The sequence below is a fragment of the Trichoderma evansii genome, assembly GCF_050947405.1.
Source record: "Trichoderma evansii strain SZMC 28006 chromosome Unknown GGI43scaffold_16, whole genome shotgun sequence".
NCBI classification, from domain to species: Eukaryota; Fungi; Ascomycota; class Sordariomycetes; order Hypocreales; family Hypocreaceae; genus Trichoderma; species Trichoderma evansii.
The window spans coordinates 485,424-509,158 of record NW_028145190.1 but is presented as its reverse complement, the minus strand read 5'-3'; the positions used below and the strand labels follow the sequence as shown (position 1 = coordinate 509,158).

The 23,735-nt window shown below is 49.1% G+C and overlaps 9 protein-coding genes across 9 annotated transcripts; 4 read left to right on the top strand and 5 right to left on the bottom strand.

Moving 5' to 3' along the window:
• Positions 1–37: 37 nt before the first annotated feature.
• GGI43DRAFT_107625 (mediator complex subunit 13 C-terminal-domain-containing protein) lies at positions 38–4,995 on the bottom strand. Its single transcript, XM_083198864.1, has 2 exons — positions 4,790–4,995; positions 38–4,727 (listed from the first exon to the last, which is right to left on the bottom strand). Exons 1-2 carry the CDS (start codon positions 4,826–4,828, stop codon positions 114–116), a joined length of 4,653 nt encoding a protein of 1,550 aa, XP_083058608.1. The 5' UTR covers positions 4,829–4,995; the 3' UTR covers positions 38–113.
• GGI43DRAFT_385726 (ribosome biosynthesis protein ENP2) lies at positions 4,956–7,518 on the top strand (the record flags this gene model as incomplete). The annotated part of the gene is made up of 2 exons (XM_083203697.1): positions 4,956–5,397; positions 5,660–7,518. The coding sequence occupies 2 exons, from the start codon at positions 4,956–4,958 to the stop codon at positions 7,516–7,518; spliced, it is 2,301 nt and encodes a 766-aa protein (XP_083058607.1).
• Positions 7,519–7,629: 111 nt separating this feature from the next.
• GGI43DRAFT_107606 (uncharacterized protein) lies at positions 7,630–8,493 on the bottom strand. The gene is made up of 3 exons (XM_083198863.1): positions 8,471–8,493; positions 8,066–8,415; positions 7,630–8,009 (listed from the first exon to the last, which is right to left on the bottom strand). The coding sequence occupies exons 2-3, from the start codon at positions 8,256–8,258 to the stop codon at positions 7,741–7,743; spliced, it is 462 nt and encodes a 153-aa protein (XP_083058606.1). The 5' UTR covers positions 8,259–8,415; positions 8,471–8,493; the 3' UTR covers positions 7,630–7,740.
• Positions 8,494–9,890: 1,397 nt separating this feature from the next.
• On the top strand, positions 9,891–13,408 carry GGI43DRAFT_428847 (uncharacterized protein; the record flags this gene model as incomplete). Its single annotated transcript, XM_083209028.1, has 5 exons — positions 9,891–10,364; positions 10,416–11,442; positions 11,493–11,743; positions 11,843–11,889; positions 11,944–13,408. The coding sequence occupies 5 exons, from the start codon at positions 9,891–9,893 to the stop codon at positions 13,406–13,408; spliced, it is 3,264 nt and encodes a 1,087-aa protein (XP_083058605.1).
• Positions 13,409–13,448: 40 nt separating this feature from the next.
• On the bottom strand, positions 13,449–14,170 carry GGI43DRAFT_410245 (mitochondrial 54S ribosomal protein bL33m). The gene is made up of 3 exons (XM_083206604.1): positions 14,131–14,170; positions 13,926–14,042; positions 13,449–13,861 (listed from the first exon to the last, which is right to left on the bottom strand). The coding sequence occupies exons 1-3, from the start codon at positions 14,141–14,143 to the stop codon at positions 13,815–13,817; spliced, it is 177 nt and encodes a 58-aa protein (XP_083058604.1). The 5' UTR covers positions 14,144–14,170; the 3' UTR covers positions 13,449–13,814.
• Positions 14,171–15,671: 1,501 nt separating this feature from the next.
• GGI43DRAFT_385722 (pyridoxal phosphate-dependent transferase) lies at positions 15,672–17,181 on the top strand (the record flags this gene model as incomplete). Its single annotated transcript, XM_083203696.1, has 2 exons — positions 15,672–16,062; positions 16,130–17,181. The coding sequence occupies 2 exons, from the start codon at positions 15,672–15,674 to the stop codon at positions 17,179–17,181; spliced, it is 1,443 nt and encodes a 480-aa protein (XP_083058603.1).
• Positions 17,182–17,442: 261 nt separating this feature from the next.
• Positions 17,443–19,450, bottom strand: GGI43DRAFT_410241 (proteasome regulatory particle lid subunit RPN7). The gene is made up of 3 exons (XM_083206603.1): positions 18,822–19,450; positions 17,901–18,709; positions 17,443–17,833 (listed from the first exon to the last, which is right to left on the bottom strand). The coding sequence occupies exons 1-3, from the start codon at positions 19,278–19,280 to the stop codon at positions 17,635–17,637; spliced, it is 1,467 nt and encodes a 488-aa protein (XP_083058602.1). The 5' UTR covers positions 19,281–19,450; the 3' UTR covers positions 17,443–17,634.
• Positions 19,451–19,632: 182 nt separating this feature from the next.
• On the top strand, positions 19,633–21,419 carry GGI43DRAFT_410240 (2EXR domain-containing protein). Its single transcript, XM_083206602.1, has one exon. It carries the CDS (start codon positions 20,063–20,065, stop codon positions 21,200–21,202), a length of 1,140 nt encoding a protein of 379 aa, XP_083058601.1. The 5' UTR covers positions 19,633–20,062; the 3' UTR covers positions 21,203–21,419.
• A 1-nt stretch (position 21,420) lies between these two features.
• On the bottom strand, positions 21,421–22,802 carry GGI43DRAFT_385719 (epoxide hydrolase family protein; the record flags this gene model as incomplete). The annotated part of the gene is made up of 2 exons (XM_083203695.1): positions 21,421–22,498; positions 22,567–22,802. 2 exons carry the CDS (start codon positions 22,800–22,802, stop codon positions 21,421–21,423), a joined length of 1,314 nt encoding a protein of 437 aa, XP_083058600.1.
• Between the last annotated feature and the right edge of the window lie 933 nt (positions 22,803–23,735).

Here is a 23,735-nt window from a genome sequence, read left to right as displayed (position 1 = left end):
AAAGGGAAAAAAGTTAACGCCTAAAAACAAATGACATGTTTCCAACGTTCGTCGTCATATAGAGGTATTAACGAACTGGGGAATTTCTCCCCTACCTCAACATGAAAGAAATCTCACATTAACAGATACAGTGCACGCGCAGCCTTTTCAGCCGCTGCAACGTGCCAGGGTCGTACATCCCCTTCCTTGTCCACCACTCCACGCGCCCTTGCCAGCGTGCCCAGTCCCCTGAAGTATCCCAACATCTCTCTGAGAAGAGGTTCGTGCACTCGCGGAGTTGCCTCTGTGTATATTAGATTGACTTCCATAACAATAGGAGGGTCTTCCAATCTGAGTCCTGTCCTCTTGATCAAATATCCACTCATCAGAGAGAGCTGTACCTCTAAAATACTGGTAGAGTTGCTTAATCGGTGGCCAGCTATAGCTCCCCACGTTTGATCAGTAACATCTACCAAGATATCATCCGAATCTGCGTCGCCAGCCCCAGCCCCAGCCGCGGCACCATCGTTAGAAGGCGTAGCGGCCGCAGGGGCAGGGGTTGCAGGAGTAGCAACAGGCTCCGGGGACTGGATAGAGGGCTGCGGCGTAGAAACTGGAGTATGGAGAGCAGCCGTGGGCGCTGGAAGCTTGATCGCCGGAGGTAAAAGTTGAAGCGATGGACTCGAGTCAGCGGTAAGCAGGACTAATGTGACCTTGGCATGAATCTCGGTACGAGCCAGGTCAACCCAGAAATCCACCTCGTGTTGTGGCATTGGGCCGCACTTGGTGATAATGACCCTCCAAAGAACTTTCCAGGAAGATATTAGTTCAAGTGTTGTCTCCCATATTTCATTGGCGATTTCGGTCATGTTTCGAGACGGTGCCTTCCCTTTTCTTCCCATACAATAGGCAGCCGTCGCTTGCTGGTTCCCTCTGTCGTCTGTCCATGCCGCAGTAACCCATCGTTCGTCAACACTCTGGGAATATGCCACGTGAATGCATGAATTTTCACGGATTAGGGAAGCAGAGGGATTTGTGGTCAGCTTGAAATCAATAAGGCGTGGCAATAGCTGTTCGAGTCTGATTGCTGGAGCTGGCATTAGGCCCCCAAACAAGGTGCATCGATCATACGTCTCGATACAGAGTCTGACAAGATCTGAAGTTTGAGTAATGACCAAGGCTGACGGGGAGGACAGTAGGTCTGTGGATACCAATTGCAAAACCAGCTCATTCTGAGGAGGTTCTTTTCGGCTTGCTAGAATCTTTTGGTAAAGCTCGTAAAATCGCTGAAATGCCGTGCAGGATTCAATAATGGTCCCAGGATTCTCGGGGGAATAAACAAAATAAATGACAAAATTCGTTTCGGTAATTGTGAGGTTGTTGAATACTCCACGCAGTGCTTCCATGCATTCAACCATGGCTGAGCCGTGTCTGGTCACCGTGGCATCTGGTGAAGTGGTTATTCTATCAACCTCGTATGGCAGCAGGCCCGCTTCCACATCTTCACCAAGAGGCATGACTTCGAACGTGCCCAACTTCAGTAATTCATAGACACTTTTAACGCGATCCATAAAAGCTTTAACATTATCTCCCATTCCAGACCACCCAGGAAAGACACAAATCGCGTTAATGTTCTTGCTGCCAGAGGAAGGTGAGAGACCCAAACTCTCCCAGAATGGAACCGCTGATGGCAGAACAGATAATTTTGTGTCTGCTCTTTGTACCTCTAGATGAGGGCTAGGGATTTGATATAAATTGCTCGGGCGCATAGCCTCAGAGTTTCCCTCTCTGCCAGTTATATGTCGTGGTATAAACTGACTCAAAATCGGCAGGTCTTGTATATCCAGTAAGCCCTTCAAGCGCACAGGCATTGCATCCTCAAAAAAGTGTGTGAGAATCCCTTCGAGGGTATAAAATGCATCTCGAGCATGTATAGACAGATCTGAGCGCTTTTCACTCGCCGACAGAGTTGCAGGTTCGAAATCTGACGCATTAAAAATGTCTAACGATCCAGTTGCGGCTTGCTCAGTTACAATTTGGGCAATTTGGATTACATCTTCGTCGCTCAAGCCCATATCCAACAATAATGGTTCTGGATCCAAAAACAGTTGAGAGAGTGGCACTCCTGAAATATCTGATTTTGATAACCTTGGTAATTCCATTGCCAGTTGATGATCGGGCTCTTCGATATCACAGTCTCTCAAGGAGGTAATTTGAGACAGGATATCGTCATCACCATGGATTAACCTGATGCTAGCTTTGTGCGGAGATCCAGGTTCGTCAGACGTGTAGCTAGAGTCATCTTGATCTGATTCCATGTTGCCGTCTTCTCTGTCTGATATTGATCCATCCAATTTCATGGGACTGGTTGTCAATATTTGCGGCTCCAATGCAAAATATTGCTTGTTTACAGCATGGCGAGTAGTCGAACGATCCCTTGGTTTCCTGTTAAGTTTACCATGGCGTTTCAGATAGTCAGTCTCTGGTACCGCTCGAACATCACCATTTGCCTTTTCCATCCTCTCGACCTTTGAAAGAGCACTTAGGTCGAAAAAACCTCCTTGTTCGTATTTTTTGCTAATCATTGGTATCGCTGGATCGAAATCAAGGCTCTCAAATACCTTTGTCTTCCTCCCGTGGGGCTGAGATGAGATGGAGGAGTCATGTTTAGGTATTTTTAAGGACGCCTTTACCCGCTTAAAAACAGCATGAGGATCAAATGGGCTAGACTCTCGCTTTGCAGGAGTAACCCGTATGTCTCCTCTGTTTCGACGGGCCGCATCTTCATTCTGGCTTCTAGCATGCTTCAATTCAGGCTTGGCAAATACTCCCGTTTCTTTCTGAGGCGGAGGAGGTGGCGGCGGCGGCGGCGGCAGTGAGATCACTGCTGGTAGAGCAGGAGCAGGCGCAGAAGTTGGACTCACAGCGGGAATTGGAGTTGGCGTTGAAGGGGGGAGAGAAGGGGCAGGTGGTAGGGATGCAGGCGTCGGTGCCAGTGGCTGTTGCACGGCTTCGACAGGTTTTACAGGTTCTTCAGCAACTTGGGACGGCGCCATTTCCGAGCCAGGCAGATCGCCCATTGCAATATCAGTATCAAGATCGCCAGGTTTCTCATCAAAGAAGTTGAAGTCAGCCTCTGTTATATCGTTGTCATCAAACATATCTCCTCCCACATCTCCTCCAAGCATGTTGTCAGTGTCGCCGAGAAGATTGTTATCGCTCCGCCGTCTCTTCGATTCGGTAACATTAGGAGATTGGTCGAGGCCATCCCCCCCTGTCGGCTCATTCTGCATTGTCACATCTGCTTCTGGCATAATTGGCGCTGACAAGGGATTGCCTGGACTGGAAAAGGTACCGTCCATTGATGGAGTGACGCCGTTCGGTTGTTGGATCCCATCTGGTGGTGTCGGGTACATGATACCAGCTGTTGCTGTGTTGGGGCGCTGGAGAGCCACTGGAGATAGGCCACTTAGCTTGGGTGTCTTCGAATCTGTGGGTTGCGGGTGAGAGTCCTTGGATATAGTCGCCGCGCGCTCCATTGCTCGTTTGATCCTCTCTTCTCTTTCTGTAATAGAGCTGTGCCAGCCTTTCGCGTTGCCAAGAGGATCGTGGCTTTCTTCATGGCCACTCAGCACAGTATCTACTACGCGACTAGTAGAGGATGCGTCGACATTCTTCTTGCGGAAACAGAGACGCCTTGGCCACGGTAGGGTAAAAGAGGAATTTGCGCCAGACGATCGGTAGTCGCCCTTGGAATCTGCACTTTTGGATTTGGGCACTAAGAGATTTACCCAAAGACATCCTCCCAGTGTCGAGGCAGCTATTCCTCTGAAATCTAAGAATCGTTGGCAAGCTTGTTTCCACAGAGACTCCTGCCCGTCCAGTCCGTTACGGAAGCTAAAAAAATGTGTCATGGGTGTTTGAGCAAGGCTTGATAGGCCACCGTCACCAGGAACAAAATTTTGGGTAGCAGTCATGATACCAAAAGGAGCTGCGAGGACGGAGTAGCCAGAAGGGGCCAGACTGGAGGCGGCGGTATCATCTAATGAGAGAATCCCTTTACATTTGGTTAAAGAAATACCGATCACCAATGCTCCAGTAGTTGTCAAGTAAACTCTGAATGTGCCCAATATCTGTGGTCTGCCGATAGCAACTCCGTGCGGCTGTGCGCTATACGCAATCGGAGACATCAAAATCGTCCTGTAGTTGAGAGGTATCGCCCCAGTTCGACGACAAAAGGCAGTCGATACCGTTAGCGAGACGGCCGTGATGAGTTTTTCGTATAACAAACTCTGCGCTGTTGTCTTGATTTTGAATTCGGCTTTCAATTCGTGGTCTTGCGAGGACGGCGTAGTAGTTTGCAGAGGCGAGGAGAGAGCTGGACGGTGGGCTTGTTCCAAAGTAGAATTAGTTGACAAGAGGCTCGTAGGCGTGTTACCAGACTGAAGAGCCTGAGAACGGGGCTTTGGCATTATGGGAGGCTCTATGACGCCCTCCTCTTTTACAACGAGGCCCTGCTCGAGCACATCGAGCGGCAGTCCAAGGCTGTCGCCCACCTTGTCCAAGTTCTCCTCCTCATCTTTCGTGAGAAATATGAAGTGCCATAACCCTCTCCTAGCCGCATCGTATAAAACAATGTATCCTCTGTCCCTCAGCGAATTCTCAATCTCCAGAGCAACCGAGGCGAAGTTTTGCGACAAGTTGGGTGACGGTTCGTACAGGCGATAAGTGATCGACGAGACACTATTCTAAAACTCGATGTTAGCTGAGAATGAGGGGCCATGGTGATCAAGTAGGGTGTCAAGCTCACTATCGACAGTGTATTGGTTTCATATTCTCCAGTCTCCATGTCGGCTGTTTGTAGAATAATCGGCTCGCGGCAGCCGGTGACAGCGCAGTCCGCCGTCGTCGGCACCGAGCCACGGCTTTCTAGACTCTATCGCGCAAACGACGGGACAGAGGCCCGCGAAGAGAAAATGTATGGCAGACGAGATCAAGAAGTCGTGATGAGGATAAGCGATTCTGATGCTCTTAGTTGTCCGAGCTCCATCTCAACTGGAGTGCCTTCGGTCGATGGGGTCCAAGAGCGTCACCCAGATGGCGCGCCGAGTTCGAAGAACAAGTTGATGCAAGTCACGAGGCGTCCGACAGTCGAGTGTCGAGTAAAGGGGAAGGCGAGGGTTGTCAGGAGCACATCAGCCGCCCTATCGTTGCCACCAGGTGCAGCCGCAGGTCATGGACCACCCGAGCAGCAAGAAAATCTCGGATTAGCAAGCAGCGTCGAAAATGCACCGCATCACGGATCAGAGCACGGAATTGACAGCGCCGGGCCAGTGGGCTGGGAGTGTCCAGGGAGTCCGGAGCGTGCTGGATCCAGCGCGTTGCTGGCTATTGGCTGGCGAGTCTTCGGTCAAGCGAGTCCGCATTGCTTGTGTGGGGGGGCGGCTGACCGCTCACCGAGGTGGGGCCGTTTTTTTCTTCACCTTGATTTTTTTTTTGTTAGGCCAATTGCCTGCGCGGCGGCAGAAGATATTTTACCTTGACACTCAACTTCACGCAGAGGGAGGCCCAAATTTTATCTTCTGATATATTCTCCCCGCCCTCGCTATGAAGCTGTCCAATCCGGGGACTGTCCCCGTCTATACAATCTCTGGTGCATCCACTGCGCGCCCTCTCCCAGATTGGCTCGCTCGTCGCCGGAAGCGCAGTCTGAAGGACGATGCCGAGTATCAGAGTCGCGTTGAGCTTCTACAGGACTTCGAGTTCGAAGAGGCCAGCCAGTGTGTAAGGATCAGTGAAGATGGCGAATGGGTCATGAGCACGGGCACATACAAACCCCAGTTTCACGTCCACAACTTACCACAACTCTCTCTTTCTTTCGCAAGACACACGACTTCCACCAACGAAACCTTTGTCCTACTTTCCACCGACTACACAAAATCTCTTCACCTCCAGAATGATCGAAAGCTCGAATTCCACACCCCTATGGGCTGCCACTATGAAGTGCGCATTCCTAGGTACGGCCGAGATCTGGTATACGACCGACACTCTACTGAGGCCCTTGTTCCGGCCGTCGGTATCGACGCTGATGGCCAAGGAGAAGTTTTTCGCATGAACTTGGAACTTGGAAGATTCATGAAGTCATATCAGGTCGAAGTTGGAGGAGACGACGAATTCGGTGGTGGTCTGCAAGGAGGTGTCAATGTTGGCAGTGTAAACTGCGCAGCCATTGCCGAAGATACACACAATCTGCTCGCCTTTGGTACATCAATAGGCACAGTAGAGTTTTGGGATCCCCGATCAAGATCACGGGTTGCGCTACTTTCCGGCCATGAAGGTGGTGTCACAACAATGGATTTCCATCCATCAGGCCTGTCACTGGCGACCGGCAGCTCAAGCGGCATGATCCAGCTATTCGACCTTCGTCGACCTACTCCCTTGCTCAAGAAAGACCATGGCTATGGCTTCCCCGTGAAGAAACTGATACATATGACAACATCGTCACAAGAGAAGAAGATTCTGTCGGCTGACAAGCGCATCATCAAAATCTGGGATGAAGCTTCGGGCGACCCATGGACATCAGTTGAACCTGTGGTGGATATCAACGACGTGGCTTGGTGCAAAAACACTGGCATGCTGTTGACAGCCAATGAGGGCAAGCAGCAGCACGCATTCTTCGTACCCCAGCTGGGCTCAGCTCCAAGGTGGTGCTCATTCTTAGACAACATGGTGGAAGAGATGGCGGAAGAAGTCCGCACCGAGACCTACGACAACTACAAGTTCTTGACTTTGCCAGAACTGAAACAGCTCAGCCTGTCTCACTTGATTGGAAAAACCAACTTGCTGCGGCCATATATGCATGGATACTTTGTGGCATCCAAGCTCTACGAGCAAGCTAGACTTATCGCAAACCCCTATGCATTCGAAGACGAGAGACAGAAACGTATCAAGGAGAAGGTTGAGAAAGAGCGCTCTAGCCGCATCAGAGGCACCAAGAAGGTCAAGGTCAACCAGAGATTTGTCGACAAGCTTCTCAAGAAGCAGGAGAACAGAGGCCAAGTCGATACCAACGCTGGTCTTCTGGGAGATAAGCGATTCACCCAGCTGTTCGAAGACGAAGACTTCGTGGTGGACGAAAACAGTGGTGAATTCAAGGCTCTCAACCCTAGCACTGCCGTTCAGCAAGCTCTGGAGGCAAAGCATGGATCGGTTCAGTTCCAAGGCAAAGACTCCGACGAGGAATCCAGCGATGAAGAGGAGCCCATCTCTAAGCCTAAAGATGATGTGGTGATGCGGATCTCATCGACGCAAAATGAGGGCCGACCACTAAAGGACTCTGCATTGGGCTCAAGACAACAGAAATCTACGCGCGTCAACAAGGGAGATCGTGGTGAAGTTCGTGGAGAGCGACAAGTTACATTTGTGCCAGAGAGAAAGAAGAAGCAGCAGCAGCAGGAAGAGGAAGAGGCTCCAGCTCCACAAAGGCGAAATTTCAAGGATAGGCGAAGCGCCAGCTCCAACACATTCAGAAAGATGTGATACCCATAAATTTTGAAATATCAAGGAGAACAAATAAAAAAATAGCAAAAGGATATATGTATATACACCGGAACGCCCGTGAGCGAAATCATAATTTCATCATCAAAAAAAGCACTCGCCATTAGCCGTTCCCACCCAAGTCCTTTGCGCTTGAACTGCACATCCCCCAATATGCGCACAGCCACACACTTGCACATACACACCACGCTAATGTTCTCGCCGTTACTTCCCACCAGGGTTACGTACGGATTTGCTCTCGCTTCGAGCCAGACCCTTCTCCAAGTCTTCAGGTCGGAGTCTAGGAGTTGGCGGGATGTCGTCGAGCTTTGTTCGTCCCTTGCGATTAGAGCGCGTAGAGCCTTTGACAGAGCGAGGAAATTCAGATCGCCTTGGAGTAAGAGCAGTAACAACTTTCTTCGTTGATCTTCTAACAGTCTCTTTGATGGTCCATTCACGTTTCTTGGCAATGAAGAAGAGGGAAGCAGTTGTGACTAGCTTGTGTGAGCACTCGGAGGAGTTTGGCCAAGGAATATGGATATATGCTTACTGCCGATCAAGATAACGACTACAACCACAACAATGATGGCAACCAGGGCTCCGGTCGAGAGGGTTATGGAATTGGCAGAGCTGTCGCCCGCAGCGCCAGCATCCGTTCCATCCTGAGGAGTAATGCTGCCGGAAGCGCCCTGCCACGAATTGTCCGTCGCCAGAGGGAAGTAGGCGGAGGTTTGCGACGCCATGATAATATGCCCTTGGTTGGTTTGGCGGCTATGTCTGTATAAGGCGTTTGTTGTATGTCATGCAAAATCCGAGATGGTCGTATGAGAAGTCTAAATATCGTACGAGATATCTTCGAATAGCAGGTAGCAATAGTGAAGCAAAATAAAAATAAAACAACTGGATTCAAAGCTCAGTCTTCAAGGCCGGAGATGGGTTAAGGCCGGAGATGTACTGTGCCGCAGCCCACCATTTATTACTGGCGCTTCGTTTTCTCACCTCGACTTCTCATCCACTCTGCCCAGCTATTTCCGCGACAAGTTCCTGCATGTCAATGCCGGAAGCGATCCATGTAGTATCAGTTACCGCCCTCCAACGCTCATCCGCCCCATTTTGCGCATCTCTTAGCCAGACTTGTTGTGACTCCTGTGCCTGGACATGATAGAACGCTGGTGGTGCGCCGCCATGATTGGCCTTGTCTCTCCAAACAAGCGCCGACGCCAACGGCTCGTGCAGGGGTCATGGCCAATGAGGTGTACAGGATCCAACCCTGCTGTCTCTGGCATCACCTCAGCGCACCAACGAGCGAAAGCCATCACTGCGCGCCCACATGGCTTGTCTGTGACGGTTCCGTGACGATGTGAGACTAGAGAGGACCTATTTTTGTGACTCGGGGAGCTGGTGCATCGCGCTTATGGAGATTGAGAAGGCCTAGAGGTGATATTGGTGATATAAGTGATTGTCGTTCGATTTCCTCTTTCGGAGGGGTTGCCTCTTCGCTAGCCATTAGCGGCGCTGGTTGTGTAATTCGAGGGGCTCAAAACAGTGAAGCTTTGTATAATGCAGATGAGGCGGATTGGATAGAAGGCGTGCGGCTTCTAACGACCATGAAGCGGCCCGCGAGGCGAACATTAAACGCCGAACATTTGCGGCGTCTCAAGATATTGAGTTGCTTCAGGTAAGGCGCCCTAGGCACTCAGTGGACTATGCTTCAGGCTATTAGGGATGAGTTGAGTCGCTTCAACTATATGACATTCGAGTTGATAGCAAGAGGTTATGATAGTATTGCTTATTACACAGCAATAATAAATTTTTATTTTTAGTATTCAGTATTGATTTGAACCAAACTGCTCCAGATTCTATTGATACCCTGCTGTTTCAGAATAGGACCTGATACTCCTAAGTTTGAATCGAGAGAAGAGTCATATCGCTACCTTTTTAAATGCACATATGAAATGGCTGCATATTAATATATGCTATATATCTAAAACCAGCCTGACTAATAGACATCAAAATAGCTCTCCATCTACCAGAGTTTGAACCATTGCTGTATTCTTCGACCTCAGCTTGGAGCTATGACTGCTGTCGAAGACTGAAAGGCGCATCGTTCTTTCCTTCTACAGCTACTGCCTAGATAGACTCGCTTAGCCACAAATTGACCGCCTTGACCATGGAAACCCAATTCTATGACCAGAAAAGTGAATTGATCAATTGTTCTTTGTCCCAGATTCCAGATCTTGTAACAGAATATCGAGATAATTCGCCTTTCAATCCTGCAGTGCCTCTCTACGAATCAAATTTATGCAGTTCAGCCAAACGCATACACCACATTCTCGCACTCTACGCTCTCAAAGACACTCTCAATAGGCGCGACAATGAGACCTCAGGGTCTTGAGCATGGCCTTGGAGGCTCACCTTCTGGTAGAAGAAATCCTAGCTACATGTGGATGGGCAAAGAAGCAGATCTCAACGACAAGTCACAGCTTGTTCCGGAGCCAAGTCCCCTCAAAACAACAAAAGATCATCATAACAAAGACTGGTCTCAGATTAGTTTTGACCATAGAGAAGAGATTTCCGAGGCCTCGCTTGCGGAGGGCTTCACATTTCATCGGCGAGAGCCACCTCGTCCTGGCCAATTTAGCAATATTCCTCGGCATGCTTCACTTGTAAAGCCCGCTGCTACGCAACTTTCCGAATCATTTGAGAATAAGATTACCTCACCGCCAAAGGGCAAGATTATAGTTCCCTTACCCAGAGCTTCGCCTTTGAACCTGCCAGAGCTTTGTCTTCCAGGCAAGCCGACTGACATAAGCTCCAGTATACCTGACGTATCTGAGGAGGCTAAACTTGTACGTTGCAACATAAAGGAGTGTGGCTTAATTTCTAACATGTTCTAAAAGCCCATATTTTCTGTTCATTCTGGCCATTCAGATGTCAAAGACTCGTCTGGTCCTCGAAGTGGCTCACCAAAGAGCGCCGGTGAAATAAAGAATATCAGGCTATTATCGCCTCCAAAGCTTACGTCTTCGCCAGCTCGTAGTCACTATCAAGAGCTCCCACCGCCCACTGATCACAAAGTGGCTCCTCCTACGCATAATAACGCATATCGCCTAGCATATCAACCTCCTCACGCAAAGCCAGCAAGTCGAAATGAACATCACCAGTCACCGCCTAGCATCTGCGGCGACCTGGAACCTCCCACATACCGTAGCCACCCCAAACCTCGGCATCACCGCCATAAGGACTCTCTGGTGCGGCCAATACCCTGCACCTCGACCAAAGATCTTAAGCAGCCGTCTCGCCACCGATCAAGCTCAATTGCGAGCAGCAATATATCTAAAAAGAGATCACGAGTCCATAAAAGATTTGCTAAACAATTTCAAGCCATGACACACTTTACTGAATGCTTAAATGAATGTCTCGATATTACCGATGACGAAGTCGTGGAAGCCCGCTTAGAGATTCAAAGGCTCCATGGCGATATGCAGCATCAAGAAACAGAGCTTGAAAAGTCGCGTGTGCTGTTGGATCAGAAAGATTCCAAGATCTGCGAAACTGAGAAGCTTTACAAGGCATTGCTTGAAGAAGATTCCCGCGTCCTCGGAGAGAACAAAAATTTGAATTCGGAGCTTGAGTCTTTACGACAGCAGCTATCTGAAGAAAAGAAGCGATCGGAACTTTTGAAAGAAAAACACCAAGAGAGTCGATCACGGCTTAATGAGGCCATCAAAGAACAACAGGATCTCTTTTCACGCTCTCGCGATCTTTGTCAAGAGACAATGGATCAATTACGGAAAGACAAGACCGGTAAAACTTTAGCTTCGGATGCTATTGATAAAGCTTTGGAAACCAGCCAGAAAAAACGTGCAGAGATGAAAAAATGTCTCGAGGAGTATCGCCTGCAAACGGAGAAAGACATCCACCAAAGTGAGACTTCATACTCAAGTGCAATCAGGGTATCGCTGACAAAGAAACAGAGGATCAAGTCATAACTGTTCTAAAGGAGAAGCTAAACCATCAGGAGAGTTTGTTGACTCAGGAAAGGCTATTTGCTGATAGTCTGCGTGCTCAGGCAGAAGAAAAGAGTGCAGCAAGGGAATGTGTGCAAACATTGGAAGCCAAAGTAGAAGCTTTGATGGCGCACCATACCACACAGAATGAACAACATCAACTGGATGCTCGGCAAAGTACAGAAATGATGGATATGCTGAATTTGAAGTATATCAACGTGTTTTTGTAGTCTGAAAGGGAAAGCTAACATATAAGCAGGTTAGATACTTTGATTAATGGTGGAACTTTCGTCGCGGGTAATATGCTCTCGCGAGAGGATCTCGCCGTCGAGCTGGGTGCCGTCGAAAAAAGCATCATGGAGAGGTGAGATTGTCCACAAATATCTTTTGCAGTGTTCCCCAATCTCACAAATAATAGTCTTTCGCCAGTCATTTTCTCCCTGGAGAACGAGCAAAGAGATTCTTCAAATGCACTCTCACAGTTAGAGTCATCCATTCGGCAGAATATTGATCAATTCAAAGATGAGACATTTCAACTAGTAGGTAGATGGGAAAAAAACAAGGAAGGACATTGTGTGCAGATTCAAGATCTTTTCAAACAAGTTCAAGAACTCGGCGGCGGCTTAAAGAAGGCAGAAAATGTCTGTGAGCGCATCGGGCAGAAATTCGACGCTTTAGTCGACAAAGGGCAAAGCAGCCAGCGCACTACCGACACTCTCTTACAAGACTTGACACAGAGATTCCTAGACCGTGAAGCGAGGCTCGATGATATGGAGTGTCGGTTTCAGCAGATGCATCAAGGCTTCACAACAAATATTGATACGATAATCTCCGGAGTTCTGAACAATGAAAAAGAATCCACCAAATTAGTTCGCAGTGCTGCTACTGAACTTCGAGGCATTTTGGAACAAGGTTTTGGGCAGGAGAGAGAGAAAATATCACGACTACTTGTTGAAAGCGAAAATATTGCAAAAGCCTTGGCAGCTTACATCGACGAACATAAGCAACCTATTATACAAACAAATCACAAAGCATACGAGTTGCAGGCGACTCTAGAAATTGAACGTGAGGCTGTTACACAGCTGACTCGCAAACTGCAAGAATTTGAGCAAAAAGCCCAAGAAAACGAAGTGCTTCGTGATAGATGGCTCAAGGAGATTCAAAGTATCGAAGCAGCACGAGCGCAGCTAAAGACGATACAGGAACAAACTTCACCTGTCGAAGTTTGCGAGAAGAAGATTGATAGACTTGTGGAAATCAGTAGATTTATTCAGTCATCAACCAGCTATCTCGCAACGGAGAGCGAATGGGTCCAACAAGAGCTGGTAGCTAGAGCTCCAGAGCCAACTGTCGAGGCAGACAATAACTCGTCGGTACCTTCCAATGGATCGAGCGGAGTGACAGAAACGCAGCCACCGGTTACAGAAGATGGCGCATTTCGTAAAGTCACTGTCCATAGTCCGGATCCAGGTGAGCGATCACCATCGCCCCCGCCAACAGTGATGCAGGAGCAAAAGCGGCGTCGTGAAATTACGCAGCTCAGGTCAATCCTCAAGGGACAGGTCCAGTCTGGCATAATCGAATCAGGCAGTATAGAAGGCCACTCCAATACGCTACAGGTCAACCAGAGCAAACCCCCAGGTCTTTCGAATGGCTCTATTAGCAAGGCAGGTTCTTCATCAAAACAAATGGTTGCCGAAATTTGTTCTAGAATGGTTCGGCATGACTGGAGCTTTCCGACTGTAGCTGATTTTGAGAGGGACATTCAGTTGGCCAACAAGAAGCGAGAGATACCTCAGGACAATCCAATGTCCTCGCAGCTAGATAACCCCAGCTACAGAGACCCGAAGAAGCTTAGAACTGCGGGATACATTGATGAGTAGTCCAAAAGAGAAGTCAAATAGGTGATGGACTAGATGCAGATTGCTATATTTATGAGAATTGTATTTTGGACCGGGAATAGCCTCCCAACAGGTAGCTTAAATTCACCATTATTCATAATTTGACAATCTTTATTTTTAGCGCTAGCTTTGGGCATAAATGATTTGAGAGTGACTTCTTTTCTTTCTTTTTATTTCCAAATAGATCATATATATCTTGACTTTCTAGCGCATTGAGCGCAATGACAGCCCACCCTCGAACTCCAGAAATGCTCTTCGTGTTGTACATATACATAGCCGCGGGCTCTGAAATAACCGGCCTGCCCGCAACCCAATCATTATTTTCACATCCCCTGAGCGTACAGTGGGACTGATGTCGCTTGGGGGAGAAGGGGAATAATTCTTTTTTTTATTTCGATCGCTTTTTCGTTTCTAGGAATAAGACCTTCTTTCGGACTAATAGGGAGACACTTTTAGCAACGTTCGAATAATTAATATAGATTATAGCTCAATTTTGTACCTATTGGGTCGTATTTCAACATTCCCATCATGGGAGATGTTCTGGGCCGCTTGAAGGTATAGAAGAAGCCGGTCATGGCCATGGAGATGAGCCGGACGTTGATCAATCTCGCCTTTGCTGCAGAGGGTGTTAGCTTCATTCAATTGTGTATGTTTACGAAGAGAGATCCCAAGATCCGATTGGAGAGAATAATCAGAAAACTCACCTTTCTTGGCCATTTTGTCGATACCTTGGGCGCTCAAATGATGTCGTTCGACATGATCGCGATAGCAGCGTAAATTCCTGGTATGGCGGGATGCTCAATCCGGAACAATATACTGCCGAGATCCGATGTGTGCGGTGGATATTGGCATGCTTCGCATTATGTAATTGTGCAGTAAAGTTTTGTGGCGGAAAATCTATGGAAGCTTTACAGTGACCGTACCGCGCCGATAGCGGCTTACTTTTTGCTTGTTCCAGCTATTTCAAGTAAGCTTCTCACTACTGGTAGGGGTCCCCAGGGGTACCGCTGCCACTGCGCAGGGGTCCGATATCAGGAAAATACCAGCGCTGTAATTACAGTATCACCGGTATGGGCGAGCATATTATTCTCAGCTTTGCGCTGATAGAGGCACTGTGACATTGGATTCACAATTTCTACCATGTCGAATTAGCTTGCGGAGGATTCAAGGACCTATCACGTAGCAGGTTTTAATGGAGTATGTAAGCCTATTATGTAGCGACAGATAAAGGGTGCGGCCCAAGTGATGTAGGGGAAAGCCACGAGGTCTCCAAAGCCAACGAAAAGCATCCGCCCTTTTGGCTTTTGGTAGCTCCAGCTATATCTCCGCGGTCCTTGTGGGTTTTGGAGATTTTTTCTTTCCTTCAACTCATCAACAATCACCTCCATCATTGAAGTTGGGCACCATGCCAAGAGCACTGTTGGCTGGCGGCAAGGCGCTGCATGGCGCTGCGAGTGGGAGACTGCTGGTTGGCGCTTCGCGCATAACAGGTAGGGTTTTGAAGTCTCTTTACTCTGTTGCTCTTTCTTTCAGGGTTCTCTCTTTGGTTACGCTCTTCGTTGCGTTTCACCTTGCATATGCTCCAAGCGGACATGGGACAAGGAATTAGAGTACGACGACAATTATACGGATCTCGGGAACGCAGCACACGCTCTAGCTTATAACTTCTAGGGGAAGCTCTGTTTCTATTACAACGACTCATGACGGCTTTGCAAGATCCAGCGGCTTAAAGGTTGCACTTGGGCCATCCTTGCTGTCCCAAAACGACAAATGCCGCAGCCATCCTCCCTGGTCCACCAATCTGGACAGAGCGCGACAGACGATGCGTGGAGCGACTCATGCGCTGATTTCTTTTCGTTGTGTCACGATATGCCAGATGAGGCGTGGTGGTGAAGCCCTTCCCGGCTTACGGCCTGGACCAAAGTGGCTGCTGCAAGCTCGTAGATCCCGTGGATTTCCTTGCCATCAGCCGACAATTTCCTTGGCCCAGACGCATAAGAACGACACAGAGCTGCTCCACACATTTTCTATCCCCCGCCATCAGACTGCTTTCTTCCCCATCATTTTTGAAAGTTTTTTTTTTCTGGCCCTTATCTAGATCTCTCTTGCTAACTTGAAGGAAAAAAAAGATCTGGAAAACGCCGGTTATCGGCGATCTTTGCTCACCCTTTCCACCCCGCCATCTAGAACATTTCAACCCCACCATCGCAGACTTGTTCCTCGATCATTCTCAACTACCGCGAAAATGGGCCGCCTCAACATCAACAACATCAACCCGCACGTCCGCGCAGCTGAATATGCTGTCCGCGGTGAGCTCGCCGTCAAGTCGGAGGAGCTGCGTGCCCGCCTGAGCAAGGGCGACACCAGCCTGCCCTTCGACAAGGTTATCTCTGCCAACATTGGCAACCCCCAGCAGCTGGACCAGAAGCCCATCACCTTCTTCCGCCAGGTGCTCAGTCTGCTCGAGTACCCTAGCCTGCTCGAGAAGGAGGATGTTCTGATCAACCACCTTGGTTACAAGACCGACGTCATTGAGCGTGCCAAGTGGCTGCTCAAGCAGTGCGGCTCTGTTGGTGCCTACAGCGCCAGCAGCGGTGTGTACGCTATCAAGGAGAGCATTGCCAAGTTCCTCGAGAGTGAGTGGCATTTCCGTGCTGATATAGACTTTTGGACTGAATATTTACTGACGTTATGGCTCTCTAGAGCGAGACGGCTTCTCTGCCAACCCCGACCACATCTACCTCTCTGCCGGTGCCTCGTCCGGAGTCAACACTCTCCTTCACATCCTCTCCGAGTCCGACAAGTCTGGTGTCCTCGTCCCCATTCCTCAGTACCCTCTCTACACCGCTACCCTCTCCGTCCTCGACGCCACCTGCGTCCCCTACTACCTCGACGAATCCAAGGCCTGGGCCACTGATCTCGCCACAATCCGCTCTGCATACGACAAGGCCACGGCTGACGGCGTCGATGTCCGTGCCATCGTCGTTATCAACCCCGGCAACCCTACCGGTGCCTCCCTCTCTGAGGAAGATGTCCGCTCTGTGATCGACTTCGCCAGCAAGCAGAAGCTCGTCATCATGGCCGACGAGGTCTACCAGACCAACGTCTTCATTGGCAAGTTCCACAGCTTCAAGGGCGTCCTGCGCAAGCTGCAGCAGGAGAACCCCGGAAAGTACGACGATGTCGAACTTGCCTCACTCCACAGTATTTCTAAGGGAATGGTCGGTGAGTGCGGTCACCGTGGTGGCTACTTCGAGCTGGTCGGATTCGACGCTGAGGTCGAGGCCGCCATCTACAAGTTCGTCTCCATCATGCTCTGCGCTCCCGTCATCGCCCAGTGCCTTGTCGAGCTCATGGTCAACCCTCCCAAGGCTGGCGAGCCTTCATTCGAGCTCTATGACAAGGAGTACAACGCCATTGCCAACGGTCTCCGTGAGCGTGCCAATGCCCTTCACAAGGCCTTTGAGCAGATGGAGGGTGTCGAGTGCGGCGAGCCCCAGGGCGCCATGTACCTCTTCCCCACCATCACCCTGTCCCAGAAAGCCACCGAGGCTGCCAAGTCTGAGAACCGCACTCCTGATGAGTTCTACTGCATGAGACTGCTCGAGGCCACCGGTGTCTGCGTCATCCCTGGCAGCGGATTCGGACAGAAGGAGGGCACTCTGCACTTCCGTACCACTTTCCTTGCTCCTGGAACTGAGTGGGTTGACAGAATCACCAAGTTCCACAAGGAGTTCATGGACAAGTACAGGTAAATGTTCTTGGATAAAGAAAAATTTTCTACACGTCAAGAGGAGGTAGAGGTGTTTTCATTGGGAAAGTGAGCGAATACTTGGAAATTTCTTGTTGTGGCGTCTTCTAAGTGAGAAGCGGAATGGATATATAGCATAATCTCCTAGAAAATGATAGATATGGGCTCTTTATTTTTATATACAAAAGGTGGCCTACCTTTGTGGCAAATACTCCACACCATTAGATCAAATATTGTTCAAACTTGAGTTTCATATTTGGGATCATTTGTTTTTTTTTTTTTTTTTTTCTATTTGTCTGCTGTAATCACTTCATATTAATTCGTGTGATACACAACTCATAGGGGAACGTATTATTTTGTTTGTTCTCCTTCTTTATTTAGCGAGTAGGAGGTGAGAGTCTACAACTATCTCATCTCCTCTCTCTTTTAATAAATCATCACCTGCCCGTCAAATCGCTTATGCTCTCTCGCTACCCCTTAGTCTAACAGCCTGTCCGTACTTCTGCAACTTTGTAATCAGCTGGTCACCCTGGCGAACAACATCCTGGTATTGCTTGTTCTTGTCATCGGGACGGTTGGTCTCAATGACACCCTTGCCAGAGACACGGTCAATGGTGCAGGGGATGCGGCCAGCGGCGATGAATCGAGCAAGATCACTGTTATGGTTGTATTAGCAGCCGAATAAAAGAATAGAGATAAATATAATAATAATAGTGAACTTACCGGTCCAAAAAGTCAACAGTGACGCCAAAGTCGTTTGCCATGCTTTCTAAGCCGACGACTCGGTAACTCTGCAACAGCTGCTGGTAAGCACGGAGGCGCATCTCTCGGATGAACCAGCTCTTGTGCTCGTGCAGATAGCGGTCGTGGTTTAAGAACTGCTCCTCAACTGAGGCGAGGGACTGGAAGAAGGTCTTGTAGTTGCCGTTGTACAGGCTGCTGACCAACAGAGCAAGAGGGCTGAAATCGATGGCCATCTCGGCCTCGGGCTGGTCGGAGCTGGAGCCCAGAGTCGTCAGGTTGACCGCCGTAGTGGTGGCTGTCTTGGGGAGCTTATCACCCGTGGAGTCATCTGCGCCGGGACCAGCGCTCAGGGCACCGCTGAGAGCTAATAGCTTGTCCTCACCATCACCCATGATGGCCTTGATCTCGGGGGCATCGACAACCTTGGACTTGAAATCGACACGCTTTAGGGATACGGAGCCGGCGAGGACGGAGTAGACGACGAGGTTGGAGTAGGTGCAGAGTTCGTAGCTGGTGAATGTGGAGAGGGAGTCGAGCAGAAGAGGCGCGGCTGTGTTGTATGCGCGGACGGTGAGGAGGTGCAGGCCCTCGTAGGCCTTTAGACGATTGCGACGGTCCCAGTCACCACCAGTCTCGACCAGTGCCTTTGCTCGCTCGACTTGCTTCTTGACGAGGGGCTTGTCGCCGTAGAAGAGACCCATGCGTATCGTGGCGAGGACCAGGTCGATCTTGGTGCCCAGAATGCCAGTCTTCTCGAATAAGCTTTCGAATTCGGCAATTGCTTTGTCCTGCAGGAAATTATGGTCAGCTCAGCTCAATAACACCGCCATTATCCTTGCAAACAGCCCCTCTGCGGCGATTGCAGCAGCGTTGCAGCATATCAGAGGATTGGATCCGTACCTTGTCACCCACTCGAGCCCAAAAGTCTGCCCGCTTGCCCTTGGCAGCCATGACTTCAGTCTCACCAGCCTGCTCTTCCGCCTCATCCTGCTCCTTCTGGAACTCGGCCAGTTCCCTGTCATTGTCCTCCTTCAGCTTGTTGTATAGATCCTCATCCCATGGTAGGTTGACTGCCCCGGGTGCCGCCTTGGTCGCCACCATGCCCACCAGGCTTGATTTCCGGCTCGGGGGCTTCCCCGCTGCTGAGGAGCCGCTCTCGCCGACTGCATTCAGAATACCCTCGATTGGATGGGCCAGGTATCGGTAGAAGGGTGCCATCTTGTCCTGGGCGATGGCATCTTGCAGGGCCTTGGCGGCGGCCTGCTGGGCCTGTTTAGAAGCGTAGGCATTTGTGAGGGTGAAGACGTGCTGGGAGAGCGGCAGCAAGGGCCACTTGACGTATTGCGGATCTGCGCCCATGATGACGACGGCAGCTCTATCGAGGTCCGGGCGGATTGAAGTCGAGAACCGGTGAGGGGAGCTGATGTGAGGTTTGGAGAGAGCTGTTGTTTTGGTATAATCGAGTAGACAATATGACGAAGCTGCGATTCGATTACCTTGTTCGAGCTTCCAGGCAAGGCACCGGGCTGACACCTTGCCGCTTGGAGACTAGTGGCCTCAGCGCAAGGCTTCAGCGGGACACGCACCACTGAAGCGCCTACAGTTCAGGCGCTCTGGATTACCTCATCGGCCTGTAGGAGGGGCAGATATGATGCCAGCTGGAATGTCCTACCCTAGAGCTAAGCCACAGCATTCGGGGGGGATTATCACTATTACGTCGTTCTATAGCTCGACCAGCTTCAAATAGCCTGCATGACCAATTTGCGTATAATCAAATCGCTTAAGCGTTTCCTTTTAGCTTTCGTTTCCTCTTTTGCTCGAAGAACTGAGATTAGGCTGCACCTTTACCATTTGCTCTTCAGCATTGAGCCTCACTTCAAGCACATCCCTGTCAATCTGTCAGACTTTGGTGCCTCACACTCAGCCCAGCCTCTTGATGACAGTCTATACCATCAAATGACACGCATGACCTTATCTAATGTTTGTATATTGTATTCGCTGTTCAATTTAACACGAAGTCAAACTTTACGTTTACAATACACGCATATATCCGCCTGCTGACCCTTATCCTCCCATATATTGACTTGCTCTTGCTCTGCTGTATTCTCCATCTCATCTGCGGTACCAAGTCTACCGATAATATGGTCAACTTCTCTCAACTTCCCTATGAACTGCGCGAAAAGATATGGCTCGACACCATAGAGCCTCGTCTAGTTGGTCTCATCCCTCGTCGGGTTGGAAGAGGCCTTTGGAGTGTAAAGTCCACCGTTCGCCCTCCTGTTGCCCTTCACATCAACCGAGAATCTCGTGCCATCATGAACAAGTATTACCATTATCTGGAGGCTCGCACTATTTTGAATCACAAATTCGTTTCATGGCCTTATGAAGGGTGGCCCATTGTCCTGGATTCCTCGCCGTGGATCCTATTCAACTTTGATATTGACACTCTTCACTTTGCGGATACGACTCCTCCTGATAAGCCTCTTCCCGATACTGAAGCTCAGAGGGAGAAGCCGAAAATCCCTACAAATGCCATGGATCTTCTTATTCTTAAAGAATCCATGAGAGTATTTGAAGGACAGGGATTTAGTGGAATGATCCATGCATCCTCGCGCATCCAGGACTGGCCATATCTTCTAGAAGCCAAAGACGTCAGCCTTGATTACATCTACGGTGGAGATCCTGGATTACTCAACTGGACGCGTATCCGCTATGTCCGATTCGATTTTAACATATTCCTTTCAGATCTCGCAATCTGGTGGGGAATCATGCATCCCTTTGTGAAATGGATGCAGCAGGCCGCTACACGTGTCGAGGTCTCAAGTGACCCGATAAGAAGCTGCGATCTCGTCATGGTGAGCGGCCGAGGAGACAAGCGGAAGCTAGAGAGAACGTTACGACTTGCTCTTCGGCCAGAGAAGGAATCCGACGCAGAATATCAATCCCTATCTCCTATTGAACAGTTAGAGCAGTACGGTGCTGTGGTATTTGAAGAAGTTCTGCCTACGCCTGAGGGTAAGGCCATTCTATACGAAATTGTTAATCCTCTCATTGGGAATGAGGCAATTTCCAAATGGAAACAGTTTTCGATTGATCAAAGAGTTTCAAGACCACCAAATCCCTTAGTTCTTCCCAGAGCAACGCCTTTTGGGGTAGATATGGAAGTGTTGTGGCAGATGGCGAAACTTAGAAGGGGCTTGGTTCATGGCGAGATGTCGCCAGTTCATGGATTGTGTCTCGCAGACTATGGAATAGATGGCGGGTTCCGTGGCAGGATTTAATTTCTCTCTTTCTCTCTCTTTTAGTATACCATGGCTATAGCCACTAGCATTTTCATTTGTCTAGACTGTTTGGATTTAGGTACAAGTCACACTGCTTACGTATAAATGTTGAAAGCGAAGTTTTGATTCTTCAAATAAAACGATGAGCAGAGTAAATATCTAAACAAAGCATGAAGTTGGAACACCATAAAAACGTTACGCTACCCATCATCAAGACATTATGAATCCGCCGGTAATAATTGCAAAAACTCTTCCACGTCTTCCCATACAGCCTCTGGCTGTTCCAATGCGGCAAAGTGCCCTCCCTTGGGATGCCGCTTGAAGAATACCATATCGCCGCTCGTAGCAATCCACTCCTTTGGAGCTCCCATGACCTCCCAAGGGAAAAAGGAGTAGCCAAAGATCTTCGGCTTAGCAATATACAGGTCCCGTTGCACTGTGGAGGCTGCATCTCTGCCTTGAGGGAAGAATTGGCGGTAGCAGTACAATGATGTTCCCATGCACCCGGTAAGGTAGTATAGGGCTGCTCCCGCAATAGCCTCATCCATTAGCTCGATAGAATATGGAGTTGTGGATCTGATTGATTGTTGGTTGTCGTTGTGAGACGTCGGAGAGAATGAAGCTGGGTCAGTCCAGTCGAGGAACTTTTCGCCGATCCAGGCGAGTATTGCGATCGGGTTGGTCATTAAGGCCAATCCAACGGTAGACGGTCTGGTGGCATGCATCCCCATATATGATACGGCCCCCATGACGAACCACTCATATCGCTTCATGGCAATCTTATCCTCCTCATCAATATCGTCGAGTGTTGCACTCTCTGGCTTTGGGACTGGAGAGAAGTTTATGAGAACACCCTTGCAGTTTGGAGAGTTGTAGCCGTTATAGCGGGATATGAATGATCCCACATCGCCTCCTTGGCTAATGTAAGACTTAATTCCAAGTGTTTTGGACATGAGATGATCCAGCATGTAGCTGGCATCGGTGACTGTAAAGTTTCGATCCATTGGAGGGGCGTCAGAAAGCCCGTAGCCTGGGATTGATGGTACTATGATGTGGTATGGTAGGCTCTCTTCATTAGGATATCTCTCCCGTAGTAGCTTGAGAAGAGGCAGAAATTCAAAGAAAGACCCAGGCCAGCCATGCACAAAGAGTACTGCCACCGCGTCCTTATTTTTGGAGAAGAGCGCTGTGAAGTGGACGTCGATGGCGACATCACTTGGAGAGCCATCTTCATTGGGAGTTGGTATTGCTGTTTTGAAATTTGGAAAAGAATTGACAAGCTTCTCCCTCTCTTCCCTATAGCAGATAACGTCATCAATCAAATGTTCCGATTCTTTATTAATAAAAATTATGGAATCACATACCAGATAAAATTGTTCTGCCATCTCTCTTTGGCGGCCACAAGCCACTCGCGTGTTACACCGAATTCTTGAGACTTGTTGGCGCCAGTGTTTTCGTAATTTGGGGTTGCTATGGTAGAGAGCTCTACAAGCGTGTTCATGCGAGTTAACTCAGCCTTACGGATGGCCAATGTGTATGACTTGATGGCTTTCTTGTTGGCGGTGCTTGGTAGCATGCCATAACACTTGACTAGGACCATTGTGTGAAAAGAAAAGGAGAAAAAAAAAAAAAAATCACAAAGAGAAGGTGAATTAGACGAAGGCAAAGAGGAATATGATATATCTTATCAAGGTGTAATAGTTTGGTAATGTGTATTTAGATTTGACAGTTGACAAAGTGTGAACCGGACTCTTGGCTTTTCTTGACTCAGGTCCCAATGGCTAGATAAGAGAACACTAATATATAGGCATGAGGGAGACAGCTTTTCTCCTTGTCTTACGTCTCGGCCCGGTACCAACCTTCCCGGCTTGCTGATTCAGGATGCTACCTTGGATGAATGTGACCAGCATGCACTACACGCATATCTAATAGGATAATCACCATCGGGGCTGTATGTATGTCTGCATTTACCATTCGGGCCACGCGCAACCATTCCAGAATCGGGAAAGGTGTATGATTATCAGGCTGCGTACCCCAATACGGCAAGGGAGTATTACTAGGAGGGTATTGGTAGTAATGGAAGAGCCTCGCGGAATTCATTAGCTGATACTGATACGAAAGTACTGTACTTCACTAACGATTACGGGGCAAGTATCTGCTTTTACTTCTATATGAGCCGCTTTTATGGGCTCCTTTGTTACCAATCATTGATTTTAATGTCTCAGAACTTTCAATGCATTCCCTAAGTCGGATCCAAGGTTATTAGTAAGTGGATGTAGTAGGGCGTCTTATGTGGAATGCCAGATCTATCGTGACACTCGTTATTATGGCGCAGGGTCGGGCCGCGTTGATCTTTGCCCACTTAGGGCCTCACTGGCCATCAATTGCCTGAATAGTACAATCGCGCTGAGGGGGAGAACAAAGACAAGATACTGGGGGCGATAGCCGGTTGGGCGTTTGCCCTGTCACCCATACGAGGTTACGACGTAGGGAGTACACAAGTTTACTTGTTCTTTTATTTCAGTGCCCAGGA

What these genes read in the sequence shown, in the direction of transcription:
- GGI43DRAFT_107625 (XM_083198864.1), bottom strand. Translation starts at nt 4,828, where the DNA reads ATGGAGACTGGAGAATATGAAACCAATACACTGTCGATA. An exon ending in AAACCAATACACTGTCGATA is followed by an intron (nt 4,728 to 4,789) that starts GTGAGCTTGACA and finishes ATCGAGTTTTAG; the next exon opens with AATAGTGTCTCGTCGATCAC.
- GGI43DRAFT_107606 (XM_083198863.1), bottom strand. Translation starts at nt 8,258, where the DNA reads ATGGCGTCGCAAACCTCCGCCTACTTCCCTCTGGCGACGGACAATTCG. An exon ending in AGTCGTTATCTTGATCGGCA is followed by an intron (nt 8,010 to 8,065) that starts GTAAGCATATAT and finishes CACACAAGCTAG; the next exon opens with TCACAACTGCTTCCCTCTTC.
- GGI43DRAFT_410245 (XM_083206604.1), bottom strand. An exon ending in GTTGAAATACGACCCAATAG is followed by an intron (nt 13,862 to 13,925) that starts GTACAAAATTGA and finishes TCTCCCTATTAG; the next exon opens with TCCGAAAGAAGGTCTTATTC.
- GGI43DRAFT_410241 (XM_083206603.1), bottom strand. Translation starts at nt 19,280, where the DNA reads ATGGGCGCAGATCCGCAATACGTCAAGTGGCCCTTGCTGCCGCTCTCC. An exon ending in GGGCTCGAGTGGGTGACAAG is followed by an intron (nt 18,710 to 18,821) that starts GTACGGATCCAA and finishes AATTTCCTGCAG; the next exon opens with GACAAAGCAATTGCCGAATT. An exon ending in ACTGTTGACTTTTTGGACCG is followed by an intron (nt 17,834 to 17,900) that starts GTAAGTTCACTA and finishes CAACCATAACAG; the next exon opens with TGATCTTGCTCGATTCATCG.
- GGI43DRAFT_410240 (XM_083206602.1), top strand. Translation starts at nt 20,063, where the DNA reads ATGGTCAACTTCTCTCAACTTCCCTATGAACTGCGCGAAAAGATATGG.